The 23,051-nt window shown below is 45.4% G+C and overlaps 1 protein-coding gene across 4 annotated transcripts in view; it reads left to right on the forward strand.

The window, feature by feature from the left end:
* The first annotated feature begins 284 nt into the window (after window positions 1–284).
* PLCD4 (phospholipase C delta 4) overlaps window positions 285–23,051 on the forward strand; it is a 32,003-nt gene continuing 9,236 nt past the window's right edge. For 2 of the 4 annotated variants that reach the window (XM_080669414.1, XM_080669415.1), the window contains exons 1-8: window positions 330–422; window positions 5,355–5,703; window positions 6,878–7,106; window positions 8,233–8,362; window positions 9,177–9,408; window positions 12,837–13,038; window positions 14,091–14,235; window positions 20,136–20,288. In XM_080669414.1, the coding sequence (XP_080525540.1) occupies window positions 5,463–5,703; window positions 6,878–7,106; window positions 8,233–8,362; window positions 9,177–9,408; window positions 12,837–13,038; window positions 14,091–14,235; window positions 20,136–20,288 (1,332 nt within the window). In that variant the 5' untranslated portion in view covers window positions 330–422; window positions 5,355–5,462. Of the gene's footprint in view, window positions 423–5,354; window positions 5,704–6,877; window positions 7,107–8,232; window positions 8,363–9,176; window positions 9,409–12,836; window positions 13,039–14,090; window positions 14,236–20,135; window positions 20,289–23,051 lie in introns of all 4 variants that reach the window. The other 2 variants (XM_080669417.1, XM_080669416.1) reach the window with 2 other exon arrangements.

Below are 23,051 nucleotides of genomic sequence, written 5' to 3' on the forward strand. Positions count from 1 at the left end.
CAACTCAGACACTCCTTGGATTTCACTTTGAGAGCTGAGTCTGGATTGGGGTCAGTGAGGGCTGGCACCAAGATGAAGGGCAGCCAGGCTCCTCCTCCCTGGAGATGTGGTGCTCCAATCCCTCCCCTTAATCCTTTTCTACCCACTCTATCCCCATGACTCCCTCACTGACCAGTGTCCTGGGCCTTTAAGAGTTGGGTGGGCTGGACTGAAGATAGCTCACACTCCCCCCCCCCCCACCCCACTCCTTCCTTCTGGCTGTAACTCTGCCAGTCACAGCAGCAAACTGCAGTAGAGGAGGGGAGAAAGCCAGCGAGTGCAAGAGGAGCAAAGGAGAGAAGGAGCCGGCTGGGTTTCCTCATCCCACAGTGGAGAGCAAGCACTGCAGAGCTCACAGACACAGGACTGCTATCCTGCACACGGTAAGGGCCTGGAGGCTCTGACCAGCCTTTCTTCCATGTTCTGCCTGCCTGAGTCCCTAGGTCTGCCTTCTCCATGCCTTGATTAAAATGCACTCTGGCCCTGGCCGGGTGGCTCAGTTGGTTGGAGCATTATCCCGTACACAAGTACACAAAAAGTTGTGGGTTCGATTCCCAGTCCGGGCACCTGTCTGGGTTGTGGGTTTGATCCCCAGTCGGGGCGCATACGGGAGGCAACTGACTGATGTTTCTCACATCAATGTTTCTCTCTCTCTCCCCCTTCCTCTTTCTCTAAAATCAATAAACATATCCTCAGGCGAGAAATATATATATATTCCTCATATATATATATATATATATATATATATATATATATATATATATATATATGCCATATATATATATGCCATATATATATATATATATGGACTCCTGGACTCTTTGCCAGAACAGATCCACAAGGCTCTGACCCCCTGGTTCTCTCTAGCTTATCTTCTTTGACTTACAGTTTTCCTGCTGGCTGGGGTCAATCACCTCTTTATATGGGACTTCTTAGCTACCCAGGGCTGCCACTTAGAGGTGAGCCCCATCATATAAGGAGAGAGAGAATTGGAATAACTGTGCTTTAGCATAGATTCATTAACGGATTGAGGATTACTAAATGAGGGTTGGCCATGGCCCAGGTGGAGTAGAGGAACCCCTGGTAATAGGGAGAGAATTATGAGACTTCATTGGAAAGAGCCAGGGTTTGAATTCTATAACTCGTTCTTGGCCTGCTCACTGGACCAAGACAGTTTGTTGGCATGCCCAAGTGCTGTTCTGGGAAGAGCATTTGCTTCTAGTCCTGACTTTGCCATCAATCAGGTAGGTGACTTTGGTCCCCAACTTCCTGATCTGTAATAAGAGGGAGTTTAGGGTTTCCCAGACTTGCCTGTGTGTCAGAGGTGCTTGATAAAAATAAATCTACCTGAGCCCCATTCTTGGAATTTCTGATCTGGTAGGTTGTAAGCTAAGGAATCTCTCTTATAAGACACTCTCCAGGGAATATTGATGTAGCCAGGAACCTCTGGATTATATGTGTTATAAAAAGTCTTCAAGCTCTGACATTCCGGGGGTAGGACCTGTGTCTGGGGGCATTCTGTCCTCTCTACATGAACCAGGCATAATCCTGCTCAGAAGCAAAAGAGCAGACAAAACGTAACAACTTAGAAAAAAAGAGTAGACAGAATGATTCTCTTCCTTCCTGCTCCTCAGGAAGACTGGAGACACCCTGAATCCCACTGTAATGCCGTTGACATTTCTGCCATGTCTCCCATAAACCACCTGGAAGTTGAGGACCAAATCTTGCTTGGCAGCCCTGGCTACTTCCCACCTCATTTTTTTGTCTCTGTTTTCTCATCAGTATTATAGAGGAAATTATCTGTACCCTGGAGGATCTCCACATGTGTGTCCACGAGTGAACAGTTAAGACCAGTCTTTCTTACTCACAGTCTTAATCCTTTGCTCCCTGCCTCTTGCTCCTACTCCCAAATCTTTTGTGTCTTCTTTTCTAACCACACCTGCACCAGCTGTGAGCATCCTTACCAATTTACCTTCAGACACCAGAGGAAACACTGAGACCTAGAACACTTGGGTTCTAAGTTGCATTCTCTGGGCAGTTTGTTTAGTTAGTCTCCCAGGATACGGGGGAAAGTGAGGCTAAGTAGAGGGACGTGCTACTGGACCACAGTTTCAAAATCCTCATGGGCTGAGAACCAGAAAAAAAGAGAGGATGAGATGATGGGGAGAAGGATGAAAAGAGAACAAAGAGAGGCTGACAAGTGAGCAAGTAGAGAGGCAGAGAGGACAGGAGAGAAAAGAGTGAGTTGGGGGGAAAAAAGGTTTGGGTCAGGCAGAGGGTGGGGAAAAGAGAGAAAATGAAAAGAAAGAAAAGAAAAGCTGTTTTGTGGGATATGGAGGAAACACAAATGATGGAAGGGAAAGACATAACTTTGATATTCTTCATTGATTCTTAGCCCTGCTTTAACCTGCTTCCTAGTGAAAGCCCTTTCTAAGGGCAGAGTCTTGGTGAGATCTCTGTGCTGGTCATGTGGAGACCTTGGTTGTTATCCTAGTTCTGCCACTTAATTCATTAGGTGACTCTGGCAGTTGAGCTAATTTTTTTAGTGCTCACTCCTTTTCTCTAGAAAATGAAGTCCAGCTCTGACATTCTGTAGCTCCTTGTGTTGAAACTGGCCCTCTTATGCATGGCCACATGTCACCTAGATACAGATTTGAAATAGTGATTCAGGAATGGGAGCAGGATTTGAAGAGCATGCCAAGTTCTGGGGTTGTAAGTGTTTGGCAAAATAGGATAAAAGAACTTTCTAAAGCTGGTCTGAGAGGCTCCAAAATAGGGGCATCCTGGTACTTGGGCTCTGTTTTCAGGCTTCCCCTGTTTTAGGACATTATTGTATGGCTCCTGGACCCAGGTGTAAGGTCAGGTAATTCTTTCTTCTCCCAGGGCCAAGGTCCACCCCATCCCAGAGTCCCTATGCCCAAGACATGGGAGCTGAAGTTCAGAGTGGTGATATTATAGGTTGTTGGCAAGGGGGTTTCAATTTCAGCTCCAGGCTGACCCTCATCCCCACCCCACCCCAGAGTCTGAGGATCTGAGATACTTAAGAGGGACCTGTTTGTTATTTTCTACTTCAGTCTTAATATAGCTTTTGCAAGCCTCAGGTTCCAAACTGTGTGTCTCTACCCAGAAAAATAGTGATGCTCTTCTGTCTCCCAGGAAGCACTCTGCAGCCCTTCTTCCATTCAGGGGTTTCTCACCCAGGCTCTCCTATTCAGTCTCAGCCAGCAAAACCTTTTCTTTTTTTGGAACCGTTGCAGGGATCTTTCTCTCTTGAGAGAAGCCTTGAGCTCTCTTTCCCACTTAGGTACTGACTGATTCTCCATCCCCTCTGACACCTGCACATTGCTACTCATTTAGAAAGCCTTTTCTAGGTGCTACAGTCAGGGAAGCTGTATTTTCAGTGACCTCTGCCTTCTTTCCAAAGACTTAGTTATCCTCAGGTGACTTTATAGGCTCTTCCCACTAGAGACATAAGGTACTAATATGCTTTGTGACCTCAGCAAGTCACATCACATTTCTAGACTTCTGCTTTTTCATTTGTAAAATATAGAGAGTTGAGCTGCATGATGTTTTTTTTTTTTAAGTTTTTTAAAAATGTATGTTTTTATTGATATTTTTAGGAAGAGAGAAGGAGAGAGAGAAAAAAAAACATTGATGTGAGAGAGAAACATCAATCATTGCCTTCTGCATGCACCTTGACCAGGGACCAAACCCACAACCTGGGCACATGCTCAGGTCAGGAATTCAACAGGTCACCCTTCGGTGCAAGGAGCAATGCTCAACCAACTGAGCCACACCGGCCAGGCTGCATGATGTTTTCATGGAGCATTAATCAAATGGTTGCTTCAGAGATTCTTTTAGTTTTTTAGACGTTCACCAATGTCAACATTTTAACCTTATTAATTAAAAAGCACAACATTTCTATTCAAGTGTAGATACTTTGCTTATACAAAAACATAGAGGTTTATGTTTCATGGGCTTTGCCAGTTTCTGAATGATTTGGTCAAGAATTGAGCATTTCTTATATGGGCAAAGCTAGAATCAAAGTGGCTATATATAAAATCTTCTAGTTCTTTTCAAGGGAAGTTTGTTGTTACTTACTAGGACAAATGAACCAGGTCCTAAATTAGCATATATCATAAAGGAGGCACTCTTTTTTAGTAGGTAGAGAAAACTTAAAAATGCAGTTCTGAGACTTTATAATTTATATGGTCCATTAAAACTCTCAGAATAACTTATGAAAAGGAGTATAAAATATGCTTTACCATGTGAAGGTGAAGAAGATGGCTTATTTAGCTATGTACAACATGAAGTGTTGTAGACGAGACAAAAGAAACACTTCAGGAGCCCTGGCCAAGTAGCCCAGTTGATTAGAGTATCATCCCAATATGCCAAGGTTCTGGGTTTGATCTCTGGTCAGGGGATATAAAAGAATCAACCAATGAATGCTCAAATAAGTGGAACAACAAATCTCTCTCCTTTCCTCTCCCTCTCTAAAAATCAATTTTAAAAAAATAAAGAAAAGAAAAGGCCCTAGCTGGTTTGGCTTAGTGGGTAGAGTATGGGCCTGCATAACGAAGGGTCCCAGGTTGGATTCCAGTCAAGGGCACATACCTCAGTTGCAGGCTCAATCCCCGGCCCCACGGTTCCGTGCAGGAAGCAATCAATGTTTCTCTCTGTCTTTCTCTCTTCCTTCCACTCTCCCTAAAAATCAATGAAAAGATATCCTCAGGGAGGATTAACAAAAAATTTTAAATATAAAATAAATTAAAAGTAAAGAAAGATTTCAAAGCTGGATGGTCTACATGGGAGCATAGAGAGGGCTCGCAGAATAGGGAAGTTAGGATGTTTAAGATGATTTTATCTGGAGAAGAGAAGACTAAGATGTAGAGATTCCAGATTCTGCAAGGGCAGTCAGCAAGATAGTGGTTTTTAATAATGAGGAGCTGAGCAGTGTGACATGAGGTTATCTTGTAGAATATGGGGTATTGGGAAAGAGAGGAGTATTTAGCAGAAAGACCTGGTTTAGCCCTCTCTGGAGATGGCTATGGGAAGCAGCAAAGGTTCTGGAATCAGACACACTTGGCTTCAAATTCTGAATCCCTATGTGATTTGAGGCGGGTTTCTTAGCCTTTCTAAGCCTTGTAGTCACCAAATTCAAATTAGAAGTAAAAAGAGCTACAGACTATATAGATGAAATGCCTGACACATAGTGGGCAGTCAGAAAACACTGGTTTCCTTCTCTTCCTCCCTTGTTCTGTTATTCTAAAATCACCAAGATTAATCCAGTCTTTTGCTCCTCCTTACTCCTTTAGGTGACTCTGCTGCCAGCTGGTGGAGCAGTGGGTGATGGCATCCCTGCTGCAAGGCCGTGAGTACCCCTGCAGAAGAGGGCTTGGGGAGACAGCCCAGGGACGGGGAGGATGCTGAACCCCTATTCAAGAGCTCCTCCTGGGTCCTCCATATCCCTGGTTGGCTATCCAGCCCCTGCTTCTCCTGGCTCAGGGCTACCCATCAGTCAAGACGTGCTGCTGATGCAGAAAGGTATGCTGATGCGCAAGGTGAGATCCAAAAACTGGAAGAAGCTAAGATACTTCAGACTTCAGGAAGATGGCATGACTGTCTGGCATGCCCGGCAGGTCGGAGGCAGAGCCAAGGCCAGCTGTAAGTGACATGGATAACTAAGGGTGGGCATATGGGTGGATAGAATCCTGAGGAGCCCAGCATCTGATAGCAGGAGAGGGACCAGGGTCCTATGATGTTGCCTTGTGCTGTCCCACTTGTATCTATGCCTGAGTCTATAAAATGGAAATTATAACAGTATTTGCCTCTTAATTCTGTTATCAGGATACAATCAATTATTGCATGTAAAGGACTTAGAAGAGTCCTGGCATATAATAAGGCTCAATAAATCATACATTATGTATCTTGTTATTTTTATTATAATAAGAGCATGATCTCAGGCATCTGACTGGCTGGATTAAAGCCCTGGCTCTGCCACTTTCTAGTTGAGTGGTTTTGGACAAGTTACTTAAACTAAGCTTCAGTTTCCTCATCTGTAAAATGGATGTTAAACAGTACCTGCCTAGTAGATTACAGGGACTCAGTAAATTAATGTCTAAAGCATGGGACCTGAAACCAGATGCATTTAATAAATATTAGCCATTATAGTGAATATTTTAAAATGTCATAAATGCATCATAAGTGTGCATTCTATTGGCTGAATACTTTATGATCCCTCTAAAAATATGATCACAGGACACATCTAAGGGAATTTGCTTTAGAGCCATATCAAAGCTCACGTTCCACACCATCTCCAGCTGAGGAAAGAGGGTGGGAGCATTTCTCTGGCTCCCTCCTCTCTGGAAAGAGGAAACTCTCAAACCTGGAATGAAAGAATTGAAATTGGGCATATTATGCTTTGGTGTAACTGCTTCTACCCTGTAACTGTGCTTCCATTTGTCAGCCCCACCAGTCCTTTTGTGATCTGCCCATGTAAGGGACCATCCCTTACTGAAGATGAGGACACTGAGGATTAAGTTCTTTTGTCTGTGTCATACTGCCAGCTGAAAGCTGGAAGCCAGGTCTTGCCATGCCCAGCACAGGCCCCTTGCCATGCTGCCTATGAACACAGCAGTGATTCATGTGGAATCCTGAATCCCATGGGTCTGCATCTCCCTATACTAAAGCTTTTGGGGTTTTAGCCTGTGGAGGCTGGGGTTCCTCCTCTCTATGGCTTCACAGAGAAGAAGAGAGTAATTAATGGTCCTTGATCATTAGCTCCTGCAATTTGGCGAACTCTCTTCCTCTGTCTTCCCACTTGCTTCTTCTCTGGCAGTCTCGATCTCTGACGTGGATACAGTGCGTAATGGCCATGAATCTGAGTTGTTGCGCAGCCTGGCAGAGGAGTTCCCCCTGGAGCAGGGCTTTACCATCGTCTTCCATGGCCGCCGCTCCAACTTGGACTTGGTGGCCAACAGTGTGGAAGAGGCCCAGATCTGGATGAAGGGGCTCCAGCTATTGGTGGACTTTGTCACCAGCATGGACCAACAGGAGAGGCTGGACCAGTATCGGGCAGGATGGAGTCAGAGTGGGGGCCAGGGTCACTGAAGAGGCAGATGCTGCAGGGCTAGAGACAGGTGGGAGGGAGTATAGGGCTAGGGAAGCCCAAGAGTCCAGATGTGGTGGGTAGGGGCAGTTCAGACCGATGTGAGACTGAGAATACTGAAGAAGGAATCGAGGTTTGGGATGACAAAAGCATAGCCAGGCAGAGTTTGGGCATGCATCAGGCCTCCTAGGTTTGGGGGAAGGGACAGCAAGAGGCCAGGGGCCAAACAAGGTGCTGATCCTGAGAGCTGAACAGAAGATCTTAGTGGCGTTAACTACCACAGGAGTGGGAAGCAATCCCTTCAAAAGCTTAGTGGTATCAACTTACTTCAAGTTTCCTAGATTGTATTTACCTTCTATGCTAGTTCTTTCATTCATTCATCCTCTCATTCACCAGCTATTAAACAGAATGTATCAGGCACTATATGCCAGGCTGTAGGGGTACAAAGATAAATGGGACTCAGATATTGTTTTCCTTGGTGGAGAGGATGGGATTGTGTAAATAATCTAAATACCATGGAACTGTTATGGTACTTAGATTATTTGAGGCTGTTCAAAGGAAGAAGAAGTATTTAATTCTAGCTGAGAGGGTTCTGAGAAAGCTTTAGGGAGGAAGTAGTATTTCAGCCTTGAAAATGAGTATAATTTGAACATTAAGAGAGGAGGTAAAGACACCCCTGCCTGAAGGAACAGCATGAGTAAAGGCCCAGAGATAGGAAATTGAAGCGCTGGAGAGCTGGGACATCACAGAGTGGGGAGTTGGGGTTCTGGCTAAAGTGCAGAATGGACAGAGATGTGTTGAGCAGACTGGGTTGGGGCCAGATTATGGGGGCACAGGAGGTATTAACTTCTATGTTAAGGAATCTGGACTTTCTGCAAAAAAAAGAGGTACCTGCTGGCACCTAAGCCATGCAGGGATAAGGTAGATAGGTACTCTGGGGGGTTATTCTAGAAACTAATGTGGAAAATTCATTTGTGTGGGGGATAGACAGACAGCAAAGATAGGGAGAGATGTCAGTGGATGAACATGCACACACATCTGCACATACAAACACACACAGTGCTTTTGCCTTGACTTGGACCTGGATGGCTGAGTGACTGGTTCCAGCGTGGAGACAAAAACCAGGATGGTCGGATGAGTTTCCAAGAAGTCCAGCGGTTACTACGGCTGATGAATGTGGAAATGGAACAAGAATATGCCTTTCAGCTTTTCCAGGTGAGTCTTCCAGGAAAGGATTTGCAGAAACCAAATAAGGCCACATTCTCACTTGACCATAAGTACTCTGATCCTATCCAACAACATTCATTTATTGACTATTATGTGCCCTTAGCACTATGCCAGGCTCAATGGGAAGTGTAGGCCATGCTTCTTACTCTTCAGTCTTGTTGGAAAGATGATTTATAATCTTATAAGAGGTAAATAATAACATGTTATTATATCAGACCTCAAGGACCTCTCTGTCCATGGCCAGACTTTCACAGGTGCTTAGAACAATAGAAAACTCCAACTAGAATGTGAATAAATAGGAGGAGGGATATTTTGACCTTTGGGGATTTCAATTCTTTCTAGTTGAAAATTTTTTCTAGTAGCAAATGGTATGGCTGAAATTTTGCTTTTTACTTATTGAAGTGACTTCTTCTTTGAACACCAAGTATCATGTATTCTGTGGAAGCATACTTGGATCTATCTGTCAGTAAGACTGTCCTTATAAGACAAGTAAAGGCCATAAAAGTTGCTGTTAAAGGGTTTGTCCAGCCGAAACCGGTTTGGCTCAGTGGAAAGAGCGTCGGCCTGCGGACTGAAGGGTCCCAGGTTTGATTCCGGTCAAGGGCATGTACCTTGGTTGCGGGCACATCTCCAGTGAGAGGTGTGCAGGAGGCAGCTGATCGATGTTTCTCTCTCATCGATGTTTCTAGCTCTCTATCCCTCTCCCTTCCTCTCTGTAAAATATCAATAAAAAAATATATTTAAAAATAAAAATAAAAAAAAATAAAGGGTTTGTCCAATCTCCTCTAAACCCTCTTTGCAGGCAGCAGACACGTCCCAATCTGACACTCTGGAAGGACAAGAATTTATAGAGTTCTATAAGGCATTGACTAAGCGTGTTGAGGTGCAGGAACTGTTTGGAAACTTTTCGGCTGATGGGCAGAAGCTGACCCTGTTGGAATTTGTGGATTTCCTCCAAGAGGAGCAGAAAGAAGGAGACCATGCTTCTGACCTTGCTCTGGCACTCATTGACCGTCATGAGCCTTCAGAAAGTGGTAAGAGGACCAGAGCAGAGAGGCACCCGACAGGGGCAGGGAAGGGGACTATGACCAGAAAGGTCCAGAGATCAGCAGCTTTCTGTCTAACTCAAGGAAGGCTGAGTCCACCCCTACCTCAGTCCCCTGCCCAATCATCTTCATCTCATTCAGCCACTTCTCAAAGGAGTGCAGCCATTTCCATTTCTTGCCCAGATAAGACAGAAGTATCCTCTGTAATGCTAGATCTCTCAGAGGAAGAACATTGCACAAGACCCCTTTCCTCCACCATGCTCATGTTGCACATCCTTCACTTGCTGAAAGTTCTTCCTGATATCAGCTTTTGGCCTCAGTGGATATATAAAATACTTGGTCCTCTTGCTTTGGTCTCTTCTCCTCTAGTGCATATGATTCATTTTCCTCTAGTTCCCTTCATGGTTCCTGTTTGCTATCACTTTAAATGCTGGCTCTCTGCCCTTTCCTGGGCTTTCTCCAAGTTTAGCAAATGGTTCTTGAAGTCTCTAAGTCCCTTAAAGTCGTAGGAAGCTAGTCATCCCCTGGCTGAGAGGGATGATGATGAGGTCAATCAGTCGGCATTTATCAAACACAACTAAAATATGCCCTCTCTGCCCTCAAATTTTTCTCCTTGCCCTTTTAGTAGACATCTTCCTTTTCTCCATTCCCTTCAGAATGTGAGGAATTTACTGGTACATTATTAATAATACTAGAGGCCCGGTGCACAAAATTTATGAATGGATAGGGTCCCTAGGCCTGGCCGCCAATCAGGGCCTATCAGGTTCCCTACCTCCCTGTCTCCTCCTTCCCTCGGTCCCTCAACACCCCAGCTGCCGCTGGTAGCCCACCATGTTCCATGCCGCCCCCTGGTGGTCAGCACATGTCATAGTGCAGGAGTGAACTCCTGGTCTCCCAGGTGAACTCCCAAGGGGACACTGCATATTAGCCTTTTATATATATAGAAATTATTTACAAGGCACTTTCACGTGCCTTACTTCATTTAGTTCCTACTACAATCTTGAAAATCAAGATTGGGCTTTTGCCAAGTATTCCATAATGTGCCAATATCTCTACATGCCTTTCCTCTTTTAATCCTTACAATGACCTGTTGAAATAGGTTTTATTATTGAGTTAGTTGTATAGGAGAGAAAAACTGAGGTTTAGAACAATAAAATTACTTGCTTAAAGCCAACAGCTAATGAGAGGAGGAGTTGGGATTCAAACCCAGGTCATCTGATTCTTACTTGGTGCCTCTCTTGAGAATAAGGATTAGAGATGAGATGAGTGAGAGCTGGACAAGTGACCCAGGTTTCCTAAGTCTCAATTCCCACTTCCTTCCTTCCATTCATTCATTCATTCATTCATTCTTTCACACTCTACTTCCACTAGTGCTTATTGAATACCTAAATGTGGCAGGACTTACGTGCTAGGCACCAGAGATACAGTAGTAGGTCAAGACAAGGGCAATGTATTCATGGAAGTTAGAGTCAAGTTGAAATCAGTAATTGCAGATTCATGTGGGTACTCAGAGAAGAAAGTGGACTGAAAGCAATCATTTCAGAAAACCACATAGAAGAGGAATGTCACAGGGTTAAGAAATAGGATCTTCTATTACATTTACTACATCCATTACATTTATTCTACCCTCCCCCTGCACTCAACTATCAGATGCTATACTCTGCCTGCTGGGTACTATCAGTCAAAAGACCTCGGCTCAAGTTCCCACTCTGCTTCTTACTGAGTAACCTTGGTTAAGTTGCTTAATATGAGACTCAATTTTTTCATTTTTAAAATAATTGGTGATCAAATGTAAATAATGCATATGAAAGTACCTGGCATCTGTGGACTTAACCTATTGATCTGATGTATTACTGTGAAGAATGAAAGTTGCTGCCATTCTCCAGCATTTTCAGGCCTTATCAAATCTGGAACAAGAAACTGGGCATGAGAATCTAATTGTTCTGCCTTCCAAGGGACCCCCCAACCTACAGCAATGTTTCCCTCAGTGAAATTGCACAGCCCAGTGGTGTAGGGTGTGGTTCTGACACCTGGCTGCCTGAGTTCAAGTCCTTACACTTACTGGTTATGTACATGGGATAAGTTACCCAACCTCTCAAAACAGATTATATTACATCTACCTCATCATGTTGGTGAGAGCATTAAGAGAGATGTTGAATGTAACATCCTTTGTATAGAGCAAGTACTCAAAAACTGTTAGTCATTGTTGTTGTAAATATATGAAGCCCATGCTGAAATGGGTGAGGGCTATGGAAGGGTGACAGGACCTGGCCCTTGAAGAAAGTGTGGTCCAAGGCAAAATACCATATGGGAATTGACAATAGGAAAAAAACCCTTAGGTCATGGTTGGCAGAAGCTACACAGCCCAGGGAATAAAACAAAGATACCTTGGTCATGTTGCTAACAAGCCTTTGACTTTGATTCTCTCTGGGCCTCAGTTTCCCTATCTATAAAATTACCCCTTCAAACTGAATATTGTGCTGCCCATAATGGTAGCCATGAGCACCATGTGACTGTTTAAATTTAAATGAACTAAAATCAAAATTTAAAATTCAGTTCCTGCCCTGGCGGGTATGGCTCAGTTGGTTAAGTGTCCTCCCTTGCACCAAAAGGTTGCTGGTTCTTTCTTTCCTGGCCAGATTTGCTCACTGGTTAGAGCATCGGCCGAGGACTGAAGTGTCTTGGGTTCGATTCCCAGTCAAGGGCATGTACCTCCGTTACGGGTTTGCACCCCATCCCTAGTCAGGGTGCATGCAGAAGACATCCAGTCTATGTGTCTCTTTCACATTGATGTTTCCTCTCTCTCTCTCTTCTCTTCCTCCTCCCTCCCTTTCACTTTCTCTAAAATTCAATGGAAAAAATATCCTTGGGTGAGGATAAATTGTAAAAAGTTCGCTGGTTAGATTCCTGGTCAGACAGGGCACATGCCCAGGTTGAGGGCTTGATCCTCAGCAGGGGTGTGCAGGAGGCAAATGATCAATGTTTCTCTCTCTCTTTTTCTCTCTCTCTCCCCCGTCCCTCTCCCTTCCCTTCTCTCTCTCAAATCAATAAAAACATATATTTAAAAATTTAGTTCCTCAGTTACACAGCTACATTTTAAGTGCTCAGTAGCCTTAAGTGTCTAGAGACTATCATATCGAACAGTGCAGTTTCCATCACTGTAAAAAGTTCTATTGGACAGCATCGAACTAGAATGTTTGTAATGATTCCCCTTGTAGCTTTAACATTCTCTGAGGGTGGGGATGATTGAAATGATAGAGACTGGATGGGGGCAAGTTCAGGTTCTGGAGGCTGGGAGTGGACACCATATGACAGGCAGGACCCTGGAGAGGGGTGGGGTGGACTGGCTGGGGGTGTGCTGGGGTGCTCCCAGTCAGAGTTCTCTCATTCCAGTGTCCCCCTACTCCACACCTTAGGCAAGCTGCGGCATGTGCTGAGCATGGATGGCTTCCTCAGTTACCTCTACTCGAAGGACGGAGACATCTTCAATCCATCCTGCCTCCCCATCTACCAGGATATGACTCAACCCCTGAACCACTACTACATCAACTCCTCTCACAACACCTACCTGGTGGGGGACCAGCTTTGTGGCCAGAGCAGCGTCGAGGGATATATACGGTGCAGTGGGGAGGAAAGGGGGAGGAATCAAGCTCATGAGAAGGGAACACCTGTGGGAAATTTAGGACACTGTTAGTGGTAACAGGAATCAAAAATATGTTGTGAGGGGTGAGTTTGGGGGCTGAGGATCCTTGGATACCTGAGAGACTTGGAGGAGATACTGAAGACTGGTGGGAGAGTGATATTAAAACCTATGGGTAAATGGAGCTTCTCTCTTTCATAAGCTATGAAACTCTTTTTGAACTCAGGCCCTGACAGATTTATTTTAAATAAATAAATAAACTAAATGTTAAATGGAAGGCAGTGCAAGCATGTCAAACTTGCAGCCAGCGGGCCACGTGCCTCATTTATTGAACATGTGGCCCGCTGGCCGTGAGTTTGACATGCTTGCAGTAGAGCATAGGAGTTAAAAACATAGGTTCTGGAGTCAGACCATTTGAGGTCAAATCCTAACTACCTCACTGTTACTCTGGAGCTAAATATTTCACCTCCCTATGCCTCCCTTTCCCCACTTGTGAAACAGAAATGATAACAGTGTCTATTCTGTCTAGGTTGTTGTGAGGATTCAATGATATAATCTGTGTCAATACCTAATAAATGGTAACTACTTTTATGGTGATCAATCATGCATTAGATAGAAAGTCAAGTATCTTTGCACTTACTACTGATCTAGTAGCTTCAGGGGATACAAACATGAACGGAACATATAGTTTCTGTCCTAGGAGGTCCAGTAGAGAAAGTAAATTTACTGAGAGTTTGAGTAACTCAGGTGTTGTATAATGAAATACAACCAGAACATCAGAGCATCATGAGGCCGTATGTGATGACTTACTAAGGAAAGATTGTGAGTTGGTTGGGAGTGAGGGAAAGTGTTGGAGATAAGTGTGAGCTACAGCAGTGTTCCAGTGGGCAGAGAATGGTCTGTGGAGATGTAGCTTGAACAGGGATCTTGAGAGGTAAGTGCACTGTTCTCTCCATAGTGGGGAGATAGTCCCCAGGTGGAAGACTAGACCTTGACCCCTCCTATCCCTGGGGGCTTGGGGTTCTTGCAGGGCCCTGAAGCGAGGGTGCCGCTGTGTGGAGGTGGATGTATGGGATGGACCTACTGGGGAGCCTGTTGTTTACCATGGACATACCCTGACCTCCCGTATCCTGTTCAAAGAAGTCGTGGCCACTTTAGCACAGTATGCCTTCCAGGTAGGAACTCCAGGATGGGAATACTGTGAGACAAGAGGATCTGAGGAAAAAGTGGCTGGGTCTGGGTCTGGGTCTAGAGAGGGTGAAGGGACAAAGGGAGGTTAGGTCAAATGGCATTTGGTAAAAGAGATTTTAACTGTGAAGCATCAGGCAAATATTAAAAATTTATTGATTTTAGAGAGTGGGTGCTCAAAGAAGAAAGGGGGCTGAAACAATCCTATCTAATAAAAGAGAAACATGCAAATTGACCTTACCTCCGCTACACCCAAAAGCCACACCCACCAGCCAATCAGGAACGAGCATACAAATTAACCCAACCAAGATGGCGACAGCCACAGAGCTGGACCCAGCAGGAGGCTTGTGTTGCCCCTGGCGATGGAGGAAGCCAAGCTTCCCACCCAGGCCCTGGCCTCCACTCAAGGCTACAAAGTTTCAATGATAGAAGATAAATAAATCCCAGATAACTGCTTCCAGCTGGCCCTGGCCTCTGCTCAAGGAGGCGCTGAAAAAAAAAAGAAAAAAAGGAGGGGCTGGGAGCTTGGGTCGCCAGGGGCCATGGCCAGCCTGCAAACCACCACAGGCCCCTCGTCCAGGCCGCCCCATGCCCCAAGGGAACCCCCACCCTGATCCGGGACACCCTTCAGGGCAAACCAGCCGGCCCCCACCTGTGCACCAGGCCTCTATTCTATCTAATAAAAGAATAATATGCAAATTGACCGTCACTCCAACACACAAGATGGCTGCCCCCATGTGGACACAAGATGGCCATCACAAGATGGCCAGTTGGGGAGGGCAGTTGGGAGGGAATAGGCCTGCAAGGGAGGGCAGTTGGGGGTGATCAAGCCTGCAGAGGAGGGCAGTTAGGGGTGACCAGGCCAGCAGAGAAGGGAAGTTGGGGGCGACCGGGCATGCAGGGAAGGGCAGTTGGGAGAGACCCAGGCCTGGAGAGGAGGGCAGTTAGGGGTGACCAGGCCTGCAGGGGAGGGCAGTTAGGGGTGAGTAGGCCTGCAGGGGAGCAGTTAGGCATCAATCAGGCTGGCAGGGGAGTGGTTAGGGGGTGATTAGGCTGGCAGGCAGAAGTGGTTAGGGGCAATCAGGAAGGCAGGCAGGCAAGCAGTTGGGAGCCAGCAGTCCTGGATTGTGAGAGGGATGTCTGACTGCCCGTTTAGGCCCGATCCTACCAGGCAGTCGGACATCGCTTGAGGGATCCCAGATTGGAGAGGGTGCAGGCTGGGCTGAGGGACACCCCCCCCCGCCCCCCCGTGCATGAATTTCATGCACTGGGCCTCTAGTCTATTCTAATAAAAGGGTAATATGCTAATTAGACTGGGAGACCTTCCAGGAGACCTTCCAGGAGACCTTCCAGACGTTCTTCTAGTCAAAGCCATGGTGGCAGGGCTGAGGTAGAGGTGGTTAGAGGCCAAGAGGGGAGGGCAGTTGTGGGTGATCAGGCTGTTGGTGGGCGGGGCCGTTGGGGGTAAGCAGACCAGCAGGGGGGGGGGCAGTTGGGGGCAAGCAGGCCATCAGTGGGGGTCAGTTGGAGGTGATCAGGACAGTGGGTGGGCAGTTGGGGGCGAGCAGGCCAGTGGGGAGGGAAGGTGGAGATGAGCAGGCCAGTAGGGGGAGCAGTTGGGGGTGAGCAAGCTGGCAGGGGAGGCAGTTGGGGGAGAGCACACTGACATGGTGGGCAGTTGGGGGGGGGATCAGGCTGGCGGGGGGGAGCTTTTGGGGGCAAGTAGGCCAGCGGCAGGGGGCAGTTAGGGGCAAGCAGGCTGGCAGGCAGAGTGGTTAGGGGCAATCAGGCAGGCAGGCAGGCAGGTGAGCAGTTAGGAACCAGCAGTCCCGGATTGTGAGAGGGATGTCCGACTGCCAGTTTAGGCCCAATCCCTGTAAACCAGCAGTAAGACTTCCTTCAAGGGGTCCCAGATTGGAGAGGGTGCAGGCTGGGCTGAGGAATACCCCCTCCCCCGTGCACGAATTTCATGCACCGGGCCACTAGTCTATAATAATAAAAGCATAATATGCTAATTAGACCATACGTCCTTCCGGACAACCTTCCGGACGAAGCTGGGACTGTGATGGAAGCCCAAGTCCTGGGTGCCTGCTGGTGGCTGGAGGGAAGCCTGGGTCCTGGGTGCCAGAGGGAAGCCGGTGCCGGCAGCTGGGGAAGGAAAGCATACTCTTACACGAATTTTATGTATCAGGCCTCTAGTCATTTCAGAAAACCACACAGAAGAGAAATGTTACAGGGTTAAGAAATAGGATCTTCTATTCCCAGTGCAGGACCCAGTATACATCTATTACATTTATTCTACCCTCCCCTTGCACTTGACTATCCAAGAAGAGAGAGACATCCATTTTTAAAAAAATATATATTTTATTGATTTTTTTTTAATATATTTTATTGATATTTTACAGAGAGGAAGGGAGAGGGATAGAGAGCTAGAAACATCGATGAGCGAGAAACATCGATCAGCTGCCTCCTGCACACCTCCCACTGGAGACGTGCCCGCAACCCAGGCACATGCCCTTGACCGGAATCGAACCCGGGACCCTTCAGTCCGCAGGCCGACGCTCTATCCACTGAGCCAAACCGGTTTCGGCTTTATTGATTTTTTACAGAGAGGAAAGGAGAGGGATAGAGAGTTAGAAACATTGATGAGAGAGACATCGATCAGCTGCCTCCTGCACACCCCCTACTGGGGACGTGCCCGCAACCAAGGTATATGCCCTTGACCGGAATCGAACCTGGGACCTTTCAGTCTGCAGGCTGACGCTCTATCCATTGAGCCAAACCGGTTTCGGCGAGACATCCATTTTTTGTTTCACATATTTATCCATTCATTCATTGGTTGATTCTTGTGTGTGCCCTGACCTGGGATCGGACCCACAACCTTGGTATATTGGGACAGCACTCTAACCAACTGAGCTACCCAGCCAGGGCAGCATCAGGCAAACATTAAGCGATTATTATGAGTAAGTGTTAGCTGTGTTACTAGTAATTAGTTGTCATAGAGGTAATTACTAGAGATTAGTCATTTCTAACAACTTCGTTACCTATCTGAGAGAGGCCGTGGATAAGGAAATAGACAAAGTGGTGGGTAGGACTGGGAGATGATAGGAACCTGAGATTAAAGCCTGAGAGTGTAACATGAGCATTTAACAAGGGGAGTGGCCTGGCCTACCCACCCTGAGCCTGAAAACCCTAACATCCCAAAGGAACATGGGTTGGCTCTGGCACTTGTCTGAGATTGGGGGTCCCAAGAGTGACTTTTTTAATTTTTTTTAAGTGGATTTTTCCATCTTTTTAAAAAATATATATATTTATTGATTTTAGAGAAGAAGGGAGAGGGAGAAATAGAAACATCAATGATGAGAGAGAATCATTGATCAGCTGCCTCCTGCATGTCCCACACTAGGGATCAAGCCTGCAACCTGGGCATGTGCCCTGACCGGGAATTGAACCATGACCTCCTGGTTCATAGATCAATGCTCAACCACTGAGCTACGCAGACCTGGCCCAAGAGTGACTTTTATTTATTTACTAGAGGCCCAGCACACAAAATTCATGTGTGGGTACAGTCCCTAGGCCTGGCCTGTGATCAGGGTCATCTTCCCTAGCTGCCTGCAGCTGGTCCCGCCCCCTGCTGCTACCCACCCCCTATTTCCTGTTCGCCATCGGGCAATCGGAGCCTGACGGCCGGGGGAAGGGACTGATAGGTTGGCCGTTCTCGCCGGCCCTGCCCCCACTGTGGGTGGCTCTCTGTATGTGGGATGACTGATGGGGCTGGGGCTTTGGCCTGGCACCACCTGCATCCCCTGCCACCCACCCCAGGTTCCCTGTTTACTATCAGGCGATTGGAGCCTGCCGGCCAGGGAAAAGAACCAAGAGGTGGTCAGTGAGCCTCATAGTGACTGGTTGAGTAGTCGTTCTGGTCGTTCTGCCATTAGGGTCAATTTGCATATTACCCTTTTATTATATAGGATTATTTTTTTTTAATATATTTTATTGATATTTTTACAGAGAGGAAGGGAGAGGGATAGAAAGCTAGAAACATCGATGAGAGAGAAACATCGATCAGCTGCCTCCTGCACACCCCCCACTGGGGATGTGCCCGCAGCCAAGGTACATGCCCCTGACTGGAACCGAACCCGGGACCCTTCAGTCCGCAGGCTGACGCTCTATCCACTGAGCCAAACCGGTTTCGGCTAGGATTATTTTTTTTTAAATATATTTTATTGATTTTTCACAGAGAGGAAGGGAGAGGGACAGAGATTTAGAAACATTGATGAGAGAGAAACATCGATCAGCTGCCTCCTGCACACTCCCCCCTGGGGATGTGCCTGCAACCAAGGTACATGCCCTTGACCGGAATCGAACCCGGGACCCTTGAGTCCGCAAGCCGACGCTCTATCCACTGAGCCAAACCGGTTAGGGCTAGGATTATTTTTTACACTTAAAATTTTTATTATGCTCATCATTTAATTGTCCCTTAATTTTTTCTTTTTAATTGAATTTATTGGGGAGACATTGGTTAATAAAACTATATAGGTTTCAGGTGTACAGTTCTACAATACATTGTGCTGTGTATTCACCACCCTAAGTCAAGTCTCCTTCCATTACCATTTATCCCTCCCCCAACTCCCCTTTCTCTCTGGTAATCATCATACTGTTGTCTGTGTCTATGAGGTGTGTTTTTTTTCTTTTTTGCTTAATCCCTTCACCTTTTCTACCCCGTTTCCCAACCCCCTCCCCTCTGACAGTTGTCAGTCTGTTCTCTATCTATGAACCTGTTTCTATTTTGTTAGTTTTTTTAAAAATATATTTTATTGATTTTTTTACAGAGAGGAAGGGAGAAGGATAGAGCGTTAGAAACATCGATGAGAGAGAAACATCGATTCAGCTGCCTCCTGCACACTCCCCACTGGGGATGTGCCCGCAACCAAGGTACATGCCCTTGACCGGAATCGAACCTGGGACTCTTCAGTCCACAGGCCGATGCTCGATCCACTGAGCCAAACTGGCTAGGGCTATTTTGTTAGTTTTATTTTGTTCATTAGATTCCATATATGAGTGAAATAATATGGTACTTATCTTTCTCTGCCTGGCTTATTTCATTTAGCATAATGCTCTCCAGGCCCATCCATGCTATTGCAAAGGATAAGATTTTCTTCTTTTTTTACAGCCAAGTAGTATTCCATTGTGTAAACATACCACAGCTTTTTTATGCTCTCATCTACTGATATATACTTGAGCTGCTTCCAAATCTTGGCTATTGTAAATAATAATAAGAGAGGAATATAACAACCAACCACATAACAACTGGATCACAGATCAGCAGGAGGGGCAGCAAGCTACAAGCGGGCGGCAGAGAGCTACAAAAGGGGGCAGGGCAGCAAGCAAGCAGGTGGCAGAGAGCTACAGGAGGGGGCAGGGCAGCAAGCTATGAGGGGGTGTGGGGGGAGCTACAGGAGGGCGGGGCAGCAGGCGGAGAGCTACAGGACGGTGGCAGCAAGCTACTGGTGCACGGATTTGTGCGCAGGGCTACTAGTTGTAAATAATGCTGCAATGAACAAAGGGGTGCATATATTCTTTTGAATCAGTGTTTCGGGTTTCTTTGGTTATAGTCCCATAAGTGGAATTGCTGGGTTGTAAGGCAGTTCCACTTCTAATTTTTTGAGATAACTCCATACTGCTTTGCACAGTGGCTGCACCAAGAGTGACTTTTATATGTGAGGTGGGCTCCAGACCCAGCAAGACCTCCTTGAGGCTTGGAATGGGGTTGGAGGAGTTTAGCAATCAGGGTACTCAGTTGAGTGAGCAACTAGGTGAGCCTGGAGAAGCAAGGAGGTTATAGACGTTAGAACTCTGGCTTCAGAGTCCTCTTCCCTCACTTCAGACATCAGACTATCCAGTCATCTTGTCCCTGGAGAACCACTGCAGCTGGGAACAGCAGGAGATCATAGCACACCATCTGACTGAGATCCTGGGGGAACAGCTGCTGAGCACCACCTTGGATGGGCAGCTGCCCACTCAGCTGCCCTCACCTGAGGTAGGGACCCTGCTCCCCCAGCCCAAGCTCTTCTGTAGCTTCCATATCCCTCCACTTTGACTCCTTCCTCCATGTTGGTGCCTTCTTACTCACCATTTTGCTCTTCATATCCTTGGAGACAACTTTAATTTTAAAAAAATCTAATGGAACAGAGTTCTCTAAATTTTAAATCAATTTTACTTATATTTAGCTTTTCATTGGGAGTATCTTAATTTTTTTCCTGAAAGTTCATAATTGTTGTAGTCTACGCCAACAATAAAGAGAAAGGGAAATCCCCCCACCGTAATGACTTTCCTAATAATTGCTGTTAATAGATTTTAAATACTTCTATAAACATATATGTGTATATAGATGTGTACATATATACTCATATTTTTAAAAAGTGAGTGATAATATAATATTGTATTTCACCTGTAAAAAAAGTGAATGGGGATTATTCTCTATATTCCTTTATATCACATATACTAGGTGTACTGGTTAATAATGCGGATTTTGTAATCAAAGACAACACGATAATTTCAAGAGAAACATCAAAAGTGTGTTATTCAAAGTAATGTCTATTGCTAGCTACACATTTCCCCCATCTTTCAGGTAATTTGTGGATACCATCCCAATAGAACATCTCTTGTTTTGAGGCAAACTATTCAGACACCCAATTTTCCACTTGAAGTGCTGCTCAGAAAGTGCGTGTGCCATCGATCAGAACAAGTGGTAATCTGAAGGAGCAAAGTCTGGTGAATACAGTGGGTGGGTTAATACTTCACAGGCAAGATCTTTTAACGTGTCTTTAACTGGTTTTGAAGTGTGTGATGGTGCATTATCATGAAGCAAAATTACTTTGCCGTGTCTTCTGGCCCATTCTGGTCATTTTACTATCAAAGCATGGTTCAAATTGATTATTTGTTGTCGGTAGTGATCAGTATCCGGTTTTAGAAGCTCATAATACACCACACCTTCCTGATCCCACCAAATGCATAGCTTTGTCTTCTTTCCAAAGCAATTTGGCCTTGCAGTTGATGTTGATGGTTGACCTGGATCAACCCATGATTTTGTGCATTTGGGATTCTCAATCCACTTTTCTTTTTTTTTAAAATATATTTTATTGATATTTTACAGAGAGGAAGGGAGAGGGATAGAGAGTTAGAAACATCGATGAGAGAGAAACATTGATCAGCTGCCTCCTGCACACCTCCTACTGGGGATGTGCCCGCAACCAAGGTACGTGCCCTTGACCGGAATCGAACCTGGGACCTTTCAGTCCGCAGGCCGATGCTCTATCCACTGAGCCAAACCGGTTTCGGCTCAATCCACTTTTCATCGCCAGTCACAATTCAATGCAAAAAAGACTTTCTTTCGTGCCGTTGAAGCAACATTTTCCTGATGATTTTTCGGTTTTCCATTTGTCTTTCGTTCAGTTGATGTGGCACCCATTTCCCTTCCTTTAAAATCTTTCCCATTGCTTGTAAATGATTGGCAATTGTTTGCTGAGCAACATTTAATCTTTTTTAAAAAATATATTTTATTGATTTTTTTTTACAGAGAGGAAAGGAGAGGGATAGAGTTAGAAACATCGATGAGAGAGAAACATCGGTCAGCTGCCTCCTGCACACTCCCTACTGGGTATGTGCCCGCAACCAAGGTACATGCCCTTAATCGGAATCGAACCTGGGACCCTGAAATCTGCAGGCCAATGCTCTATCCACTGAGCCAAACTGGTTAGGGCAAATTCAACATTTTTTTTTTAATATATTTTATTGATATTTTACAGAGAGGAAGGAAGAGGGATAGAGAGCTAGAAACATCGATCAGCCGCCTCCTGCACACCTCCCACTGGGGATGTGCCCACAACTAATGTACATGCCCTTGACCGGAATCGAACCCGGGACCCCTCAGTCCGCAGGCCGATGCTCTATCCACTGAGCCAAACCGGTTTTGGCAAATTCAACATTTTTAAGTGTAAAAATATCTATTATGTTAACACCTTCAGAAAATTTGACATATGAAGTTTTGAAGCTTGCTGTCAATACAACAAAATAGCATACATATCAAATCGCATACATATCAACATATGTGTAACTCCATCTATTGAAAAAAATCTGCATTATTTATTTATTTATTTTTTTAATATATTTATTGATTTCAGAGAGGAAGGAAGAAGGAGAGAGAGAAACATCAATGATGAGAGAGAATTATTGATTGGCTGCCTCCTGCACGCCCCCCACTGGGGATCGAGCCTGCAACCCAGGCATGTGCCCTTGGCTGGAATGGAACCCGGGGCCCTTCAGTCCGCAGGCCGATGCTCCATCCACTGAGCCAAGCCAGCCAGGGCAAATCTGCATTATTAACTGGTACACCTAGTAATATATATCATGGATGTTTTTTCATGTATAATGTTTTTCCTTTTTAACAGCTCTATGGTATTCCATTTCATGTTATGTTATGGTATTCCATTTTATGTTATAATTTATTCAACCAGTAGATGGTAAAGATAACCATTAAGTGGTCAATATTTAGGCTGTTTATAATTTTTCACTTGTACATACAGCTTTGCCCATTTATTCTTACCTTCAGATGGATTTCTAGAAGCAAAATTTCTGAGTTGAAGTGTTTGCATGTTGTCATTTTGGTTATTATTGCCAAGGTGTTCTCTGGAAAAAATACCAAACTGCATTCCCACTAACAATATAAGAGAGGGACTACAAATAACTCCAGTAGTGAGATGATTCATAAAGGCAATTGTTAAAAATATTTTTAAAAGGTCTA

Source organism: Plecotus auritus (assembly GCF_963455305.1).
Source record: "Plecotus auritus genome assembly, chromosome: 5".
In the NCBI taxonomy this organism is placed as follows: Eukaryota; Metazoa; Chordata; class Mammalia; order Chiroptera; family Vespertilionidae; genus Plecotus; species Plecotus auritus.